At 35.3% G+C, this 10618-nt stretch overlaps 1 protein-coding gene across 1 annotated transcript in view; it reads right to left on the reverse strand.

Moving 5' to 3' along the window:
• Positions 1-4852: 4852 nt before the first annotated feature.
• The window catches only part of LOC119595299 (spidroin-2-like), a 6352-nt gene continuing 586 nt past the window's right edge, over positions 4853-10618 (reverse strand). Inside the window, exon 2 of the mRNA XM_037944456.1 lies at positions 4853-4951. Within this exon, the coding sequence (XP_037800384.1) occupies positions 4853-4951 (99 nt within the window). The remainder of the gene's footprint in view (positions 4952-10618) is intronic.

The following is a 10618-nucleotide window of genomic DNA, read 5'->3' on the forward strand; positions in this document are numbered from 1 at the left end:
CGTGTGCGTGTGCGTGTGGCGTGTGCGCGTTGGGGTGTGGTATGCGTGTGTGTGTGTGTGGGGTGGTGTGTGTGTGTGTGTTTTGGGGTGTGTGTGGTGTGTGTGTGTGTGGTGTGTGTGTGTGGTGGGAACCGTCTCCATGTAACATTGCAGCATTTAACAACAAAGGGGGTATGCATACTCATTAGTTGTTTCCTTAACGAGCGTACTTGCCTGCTTACCTGGGGGGGATTTTTTCTCCCCATACATAAATACCTAAACCATGCTTGTTGTTTTATATTTCGGTTTTATTCTCTTTTTTTTTTCACAATATCTTTTAAGTCTTTTATTGGTTTTTGAGTATTCGAGCAGGTATTTTTAATTGTATTAGAAATGAATCAGCGGAGTACGTGAATGCCCACAGGAAACAATTGGCCGCATTGATTTGCGTTTCCCGAAACAATTGCGACAGTATTTTTCGCACATACTGTGTGTAAAAAAGTAAGAGACAACGATGGGTTTCTTTTTCCTTCCAATCCAAGAACTTTAAAGTGAACGTACCACAACCGTCACCGATTCATACCTAAAAGATAAGTAGTTGCCTGCTCATTTTATCCATACATCTACTATCTTATGTTGTAGCATGTTTCTTAACGCTTCATGAGCTAAACGCATATTTTGCACCAATATTAGCCGTCCACATCAACAGTCTTACCCGGCCATTTTAGTGTTTAAATTTTATTCTAGTTATTTCTTTTACTTTATTTTTGCCTTTTATATCTTCAGTGATATTTCATGTGAATTTACTTCGTGTTTTATTGAATTGGCTTTGCTTTTACTTCCATTTTACTTTGTTTTTTTTGGGCCAGACTTTCATTTCATTAATTAACTTAATAAATAGTGTGGACTCGGGTTTTATGAACTGGCGAGGTATTACCGCTCGACTAGTTCACCCACCTACCACTGCCTCGCCACGCTACGTTCGCTCCCGTATTACCAGGGGAACATTACACTATTGCAATCTTAATATATTAAACATTGGAGTAAATATTGCAAAACTACCATGAGAGACACAGAATACCTCTCTCATATGTATGTATATATGTATGTGTATGCATATATAGGGGCTCGGTGGCCGAATGGTTAGAGCGTCGGACTCAAGACTGTCACGACGGCATCTGAGTTCGAGGGTTAGAGTCACCGGCCGGCGCGTTGTTCCCTTGGGTAAGGAACTTCACCTCGATTGCCTGCCTAGCCGCTTGGTGGATAAGCCAGCCCAAGTCAGTTCGGGTCAATAGAGTTGGTGACTCGATAGAAAAAAAAAAAAAAAAAAAAAAAAAAAAAAAAAAAAAAAAAAAAAAAAAGAACACCGGCGGAAGTCAATGGCAAACACCGCTCTAAGTTGCCGAAGAAAATCATGGAAGCCCATGATCGTCAAGGCCGCGGTAGCCGAATGGTTTAGAACTCGGAACGGCAATCTGAGTTCGAGGGTTCGAGTCACCGCCGTCGCGATTTGTTCCTTTGGGCAAGGAACTTCACCCCTCGATTGGCCTACCTAGCCACTGGTTGGCCAAGCTAGCCCAGGTCAGTGCTGGTCCCAAGCCCAATAAATAGAGGAAGGATTACCTAAAAAGGTAACCCGGCACTCTCCGATGGGCGAAGGAACTGGGGATCTCTACCCACGGTACTCACTCCAAGAGCATCACAACATGAAAAACTATTAAGTCTGCTGTGACGTCGCGCACGACGGCTCAGACAGAACCTACCGTTAAAGCAAAGAAGAATGCATTGTATACATATATGTATACTTGCCATATGTATGTGTATATATATATAAGTATATATATTTTTTATATATATATATATATATATATATATATTTTTTGTGTTTGTGTTTGTGTGTGTGTGTGTGTGTTAGTGTGCGTGTGGATTGTATGTATGTTTCTTCTATAATGGGTGTGAGTATGAAAATATGTATGCATGTTTTGTATGTATGTGTGGGTGTGTGTGTGGTGTGTGTGTTGTGTGTGTTGGGGGGGGGGGTGGGGGGTGCATGTGTGTGTGTGTGTGTGTGGTTGTGTGTGTGGTGTGTGTGTGTGTGTGTGTGTTGTGCGGTGCATGTTATGTTTCTATGAGTGTGTGGTGTGGTGAAGGGATGTATGCATGTATTAATGTATGTATGATGTATTATTATGTATGTATGTGATCTCATGTATTAGTGTATGCGTGTGTGTGTGTGTGTGTATGTATGTCATAGTTGTGGTGTGTGTGTGTATGTATGTATATATATGTGTGTGTGTGTGTGTGTGTGTTGTGTGTGTGTGTGTGTGTGTGTGTGTTGGTGTGGTGTGTGAGGGTGTGCGTATATGTGTATGTGTCTTTTATATGATGTTGGAATTATGATTTTTAAAGGTAGTTTAGTATAAATTCATATATAGTATACTATTACCACTGTGATATACTTTATGAAGAGACGTTTCACTCTTCTTGAAATCTTTACGCTTCTCTATGATGTATCTTAAAAAAAAGAAAATAGTGAATATATCTCCTAGGTTTTCGGAATAATAACTAAATGACTAAAATTGGCCTTTAGTTATTTATTGTTCCAGTGCTATTATTTTATTATATGTTGCAGTCACAATAAACAACATTACAGAAGCAGATTTTCCCATTAGAAATTCCTCCCAGTAAAAGAACTGCAATATGTCGGCGAGAATAATTGATTACTTTATTATTATATATTATACTTTATTATATATGACTACTTTAATTAAGCTGAAGCCAATAAAGTAATCATTAGTATTGAATATTCAGGCTCCACCAAGATGCTACATACATCGTCAGTCCACTTGCTTCTGTGTTGCCTATCCTTGCATCAACATATAATATTTCTCCTCAATACTGATTATAATCTTAATAGTTCTACTAGTCATATTTCTCTCACAGATCTTACTCTTTCAACTTTTTTAATTTGTTTAGACAAATGTAAAGGAAAGTTCACAACTTATTAGAGAATTTACAACTAATTTATTAACTGTAAAGTATTATATATAGTAAACATGTAAAGTCAATCACATAAATTTATATGTCAATAATATAACATCTGAGTTCATTATATTCCAATACAATAATTATACCATATTAATTATCCATCTTTAACTTTAACAAATAACTTGCCACTTTACTCTAATTGTTAACATACAAACTACATAATATAAATTTAAGCAAGCTGTTATTAATTAAACCAATGTCAATGCTTAAAATAGATGTAAGCAGTTAATAAAAGAATTCCTTTCTTCACATACAATGATTGAAATCATAAAAAAAATATTGTAAGCAAATTGAAATAACAGAAAATTAGTGAGAATTATATTTAGGCAAGATGAATTACTTATACCAAGCAATTTAAAATACTAAGTTAATGTCTTTACACAATTACTAACTTAAACTCAAGTATTATCTCCAGTAAAAAGTAAATAATTTCATTCTGAAAATGGACATAAAATGTCTTGTCCTTATCAAGCAAGTCATAATACTGATTGATATTGCTAACCACAATTAAACTCAAGGTCAAACTTACTCAGGAATTACTTATAATGATTACATACAAACACAAACTTATTCTTACGCTCTACCGAAATTACAATCATCATCACTAGTTAGTCACACTTCCGTATAGCTGAGATCTCTTAAAAGTTAAATTCATTAATTTCCTTACTCGCTAATGCTAACTCACTTATCAGTCACTTAAATTCAAATCTATTATGGTCTTCAATTATATCATCTCAAACTTGACAATCAAATCTATAATTATTCCATTATATGAATTATTACTTTCTAAAATGACTTAGTCAATACAATTCTTGGTCCTTTATATAGTCATACATCAATCAAGAATACTTATAACTATTAATACACATTTTCCATAGCACATTCCCGTCCACCATGTTTCCCTTAAACAAGAAACACTTAAATTTGCTTTCAATAGGCTTACCCAAAAATGCCAAGTAGTGACATGGCTGCAAGGTGCTACAGAGATGACCTTCGAAGCCCAAACATCCAAACTCCTACGCCTCCGTTGGGTCTGTCTCGACGCCGATCTTTTGATTCCCGCTATGGGAGCCCTTTCCGGTCACCTTAGCAGTTATCATGAATATAATTATAATTTCTCTTCACTTATTTGAAAACTATCTGCGTCGAGGACTTTCCTATGTCCCGCTATTTCACACTGGTATTTATCACTTTAACTTTTGTCTATCTGCCTTCCGTGTTATTTTCTTGATACCAGACTTCAATATTGGTGATATATCTAAGTGTCGCCTCCACTATTTAGTGTTTCGTATTCGTGGCTCTAGAAGCTTCTGTTTGTCAATGGCGTGAGCATGCGCTCAGTTTGACGTCATGGGTCATCTTCCTGTTTACCATCTTTTCATACTGACCATTTTTTTCTGGATTTCGCCCTCTCTACTTCGCCGTATTGTTCTTTTTGATGTTGCGACCGGGGGATGGTGCGTCCGCTCTGCCTCGCGTTGTTTACGAGATCATTGCGTCTCTTATCCACGACCACTTCCAGATTCCATTGCAAAACACACACACACATCACACGCATACACACACACACACACACAAGACGCACACACACACACACACCCACACACGCACACACACACACACACACACACCACACAGCGCACACACACGCAACACTGTTTATGATTGGTGCGACTCCTACGTTAGACTCACGGATAGGCAATGCGATTTTTTTTTTTTTTGAAAGAGTACAACACAAGTAGCATGAACACACGATGCATGAACGGGGAAGGGTGCTTGGGTGCGGCGTGGACCGGCTAGGTTCCAAGGTCCGTAGTCGGCATTAAGACTGTGGGGCTGACGTTCTGACGGTCGATCCCAGGTCAGCATACTTGTCAACTTGGCTCTCGCCGGGCGCTGGGTTCTGGCACCGACGTGGAGCCTGATTTGGTTGGGGTTTCATTTAATGCTTATGATGCTTATTGGAAAGCGCATCTTGGCTTTTTGATTTGAGTTACGAGAGAACCAGAAACCGTGAAAAACCTCAGTATCTGTTTAGCTTCTTATTGTCAGAACAGATACGTAGTTTGGGACAGATTCTTCGTATGGTAGCGTCAGAGCGTAGTCCAGGTCAGCTGCTACGGGCGGAGCGAGGAATTTATGAGCGAGTCGTTGTCAGGATACGGACTGCCGTCCCAGGTCACCCTTGCTTACTTCTCACCTGGCTTCCTCCAGGGCGTTGCTTTAAAGGGGCCGCGAAACGGCCAGTTTCCACCCAAAACATGGCGTAAAAGGACAGCTGTTTTTTTACGATAACGTGATACCATCCCCACTGTTTCCACTGCCATATGACTATCACACACAAACACACACACACACACACACACACACACACACACACACACACAACAAACACACACAACACACACACACACACACACACACACACACACTCACTGACTCACTCACAGAATAAAGCATTTCGTGAAACCGAAGTGGAATTTGCTCTCGAGATCATGTCCTTTGCCTTTTTTTCAGGCACAAATGCTAGCACTTACAACGCTCCCTCATTATCTTCCGCTTATCACTGTAAAAGCTTCCTTCTCTCTCAGGCATTTGAAGTTACAGGAAACGGAAAATCTATATAGACATAACTCGATCACTACTAAATTTGTTCCTCGCATTTTATTAATTGTCTGTAAATTGCAGTATACACGTACGTGAATTTAAGTTATGAACAAATAGAATGTGCATTTCCATCTGAGTATGAAACTAGCAAGGTAGTAAATGTTAATTATTCTGAGGAAATGGTTTCCAGTTACACAAGCTAACTAATGACTAATCCCGTTCCGAAGGCTACGATTTACATATCAAACCGGATTTTTTTTATAAGCGAAAAAAGTTCTCTTCTCATTTTTTTTTATATCGTTCTAATTATTTCTTAGCATCCCCTTTGGCATACAACACACAGATTTATAAACACACACACACACACACGCACACACGCACACACACACACACACACACACACACACACACACACACACACACACACACACAAAAACACACAACACACACACACAAACACAACACACAACACACACACACACACACACAGGGCACGCACAAACACAGTGTTTAAAAAATTTTTATTTTTTTTTTTTACCACTTTTTTGGGCCCGGGTTTTTATTTTTTAAAAAATTAGCCAATTCAAAAACAAAGCACAAAATTTAAACTTACCCGTCCATATGAAAAGGAACCCTAGAATGCCAGACTCATTTTTTCATAAAAAGGGAAATTAAAACACCGCTTATGAGACAGAAAATTATTGAGGTAAACCCAAATTGCAGTCAAACCCCCCCTTTATTTGGGGCAACGGCACAAACTTCCTGAGAAGGCTTCGAACTCCGCCCCATCCTGAATGGTTTCTGTTTAAAGCGTAATGGAAACCCCTTTCCCCCTAATGACTATTAAAACGATTATTAGGATGAAGGTCTTTTTCCACTCGAGTTCTTTTGGGAGAAATTCGGGGTTTGGGGTCCCCTTCTCGAAATGCGCCAATTTTCTTTTTTTTAATTTTTAAATTGGTAAAAAATAAGTTGGGGAAAACCCTAAATTTAAAAATATAATATTATATAATATATTATATATATATATAATTTTATATATATGATAGATAGATAGGGTAGTGATTAAAAGGGTAGATAGATAGATAGATATTTGATATGTATGTTTTGTATTTTTTCGCGGGGCGCGCGCGCGGGGTGTGGGTGGGGTTTTTGTTTGTGTGGGTGTTTTTTTTTGGAGTGTATATATAATATATATATATATATATTATAAAATATATAATAAAATTTTATTTATATTAATACATAAAAAAAATACACATAAAATACATACATCCCTACATTATTATGTAATTTTTATGTATGTATGCATGTATGTATGTTTTTTTATGTATGTATAAATGCACACAACACTACAAAACACAAATACAGAGGTGAAAAATTTTGGAAAAAAAAATTTTTTCATCTACTTTTTCTAACCCCCTTCACGCAAAGATAACCGGGATTGTTCGGTAAAAAAAAAAAAAATCAAACAAAATTGAGGTTGTGGCTTCTGAAGACTGAGGGAAATTTTTTGCCCTCGGTTACGCTTTAAAGATTGCAGTATCCCTAACCCTTTTTAAACCCTTTTTTTTCTCTTTATTATTTCCTGGGTAATGATAATGTTTGTAATAATTAGAACAAAAAAATTAATAAATAATAATAATTAAATAATAAAATAATTAGTAATAAAAATAATAAGATAATTTAAAAATAAAAATGGGGATAAAAATAATAAAAATAAAAGATAATAATAAAAATAATAAAAATAATAATAAATAATAATAATAATAAAATAATAATGATTTAATAATAATATAAAAATTTAAAAATAATAATAATGATAAATAATATAATATTTTTTATTCATAATAATAAAAAATAATAACGAAAAAATTAATAAATATTATATATCATAAAAATAAAGGTATTTTTAAAATACTACATACACATTTTGTGTATTATAATAAAATATATATATTATTCTTATATATTTAATATTTTTATAATTTCATTATGTATAATTTTGTTATATATTTAATATATATTATATATATATTATATTTTATATATATATATATATATGGTTGTGTGTGTGTGTGTTTGGGTGTGTGTGTGTGTGTGTGTGGGGTGCACCGTTAAACCACACACACACACACACACACATAATTGTGTTGTGTGTGGTTTTGTTTGTGTCGGCTGGAAGGGGGGGGCACACTAGTAGGTATAGTAACCGCCAAGGGGTGCGCACCCCTCCGAAAAATTGCCAGATCCCAAAAACGGGTTTTTTTTTGAACTTCCTCAAACCCAAACCCCAACCTTATGATTCCATTTATCCCCTAAAATTCCCCTCCTTCCCCTACCCCCCCCCTCTTCTCTTTAATCCTCCCTGATGCAAACCCCACAATTTTTTGCACATTATAAAAAGAATGGGCTCCTATAATAGAGTGTTTTTGTGTGTTCCGCAGACACTGTTTCCCAAAATTTTATGCACGAGAATGAGCCCCATATGCCGAGAAGTAAAATTTTATGCGCAGGTGTATAAAGGGGCGGGACGTATACCTGAAAAGTTTTTCCCAAAATTTTCCCCCTTTAGTGCGCATAAAACATGGGGAACAATTTCCATTCCCCGTCTAAATTTGTATATGGACTATATGCCCATATGGGGGTTTTGGGGTTAAAACACAGGTTTTTTGTGTATGTAACATACCTTTTTTATTATGTGCCCGAAAATATATAGATAATATAAAATATTATTATTATATATATATATTATAAAATTTTAAAAATTTATATTTTAAAATATATATATATTATATATATTATATTTGTTTTTTATCCCTCTGTAAAAGTACAAAATGCATGTGTTCCCGTGTTTGTACATGAGTGTATACATATGTATAAGTACTAGATGCACATATTTGTGCTTATGTTGTTTTCATACATATACATGTGTATAAGTACAGCTGTAAGCATATCTATATGCATGGGAACATCTGTAAAGATGGATGAACCTGCAGATGTATGCGCGTGTGTGCTTGGATATATGCATATCCCATGTGAACGAAAATGACATATGCGTAGCACTCAGTGCATAACAACTCTGTCTGCGTTAGGTGTTTTTTTTTATACGCATAAAAGCATCATAAATTCGCATGAGGTGCGGGTGTATGAAATATAATTCACAAAATATATGCATTTCTGATAATCAAACCCCTGCACTAGGAATGGAGGGACAAATGCTAATCGATTTTGCCCGAGTCTCCATCACACGATATCAGAATACATGAATATTCGAAAAAAACACAAGAGTTCAGTTATAATACGTTTTTAATAAAGTATAAAATTAGTAGCGACTTATAAAGTAATCAGGTGTGAAATTAAATTACACATCAGATGGAAAAGGGAAAAAAAACACATTTAGTTAATTTACCTAACATGAAGACCAGAGCGACAGAATTAGCCTTAACAAAGAGATATTCACTTCTTAGCGACGAAGATCTCACATTGACCAAATCAACAAACAGTTCAATGACAAAAAAAAGGAAGCTGTAATGGCTATATATTTTGTAAAACACACACACACAACACACACACACACACACACACCTATGAATATATCCCATATATATACAGTTTATATGTATGTTATGTATTGTATGTGTGTGTATATGGTACACCCCTGTATTAAAAACATCATCTAATGGTAATATACTGTATACGATACTAATGACGAATTCATGGTAAAAGAGGAGAAGAGAGAGAGAGAGAGAGACAGACAAAAGACAGACAGACCACACACACACAGAGACACACACACACACACACACACACACACAACACACACACACACACACACACACACACAATCAGAAACAGCGAGTGGGGGGATAGAGAGAGGGAGAATTAAAAAAAAAAAAAAAAAAAAAAAAAAAAAAAAAAAAAAAAAAAAAAAAAAAAAAATATATATATATTATATATATATATATATATATTATATATATATACAAATAGGAATCAGAAAACCTATAGTGACTCCTACCAAAAAAAAATATATATATATATTTTATATATATATATTTTTATACATATATATTATATACATATATAACCCCCATACACACAAACACACTCAAACAAAACACACACACACAAAAAAACACAACACACAACACAAAACAAAACAACACTTACACACACACACACACAACACACACACCACACACACACACAACAGATATGTAGATGGATAAATAGATTGTGTACTATGACACATGGAGAGCCAGAAAAAGCCCCGAGTGTACGTTCAAAAAAACTGTTCTTAGCAATAGCTAATCTTCCCAAATAAAGTTTGTTCTCGTCAAATTAGAGGAGCAGCAGAGCCTCTTAGACATCTTGCAGCGCACTGGGTCTTTCGAACCTTCATTAAGTTTTTTATATGCAAGGACGTTATATATAAATCAGTGACCTGCAATTACTTGCATTCAGAGGTCGAGGGGGAAAAAAAATATCCACACTTGATGCAAATGTGGGTTTTGTTTTACATGCATGTATAAACTTTTATAAACACATGCGTACATACATACACACACACCCCACATACTACATTCTACAACATACACATAGCACACATACGTAATGTATGATTCTAATACACCCATTCACAAAGAATGAATACATACATTTATGTGGGTATATGTGGGATATACAGATAAATATATATGTATGTATATACATTATACATACACATATATACATATATATAATATATTATATAAATATATAATATAGATAAAAAAATAATATATAAATATAATATAATATAATATATAAATAATACATATATCAAAATACTATAAGATATAAAAATAAAAAAATATATATGTTATAATATATATGGGGGGGGGGGGGGGGGGGGGGGGGGTTATATTTTATATAATATATGTGGGGGGGGGTGTGTGGTGTGTGTGTTGGGGGTGGTGTGTGTTGGTTGTGTATATTT

This window comes from Penaeus monodon, chromosome 35, assembly GCF_015228065.2.
Source record: "Penaeus monodon isolate SGIC_2016 chromosome 35, NSTDA_Pmon_1, whole genome shotgun sequence".
NCBI classification, from domain to species: domain Eukaryota; kingdom Metazoa; phylum Arthropoda; class Malacostraca; order Decapoda; family Penaeidae; genus Penaeus; species Penaeus monodon.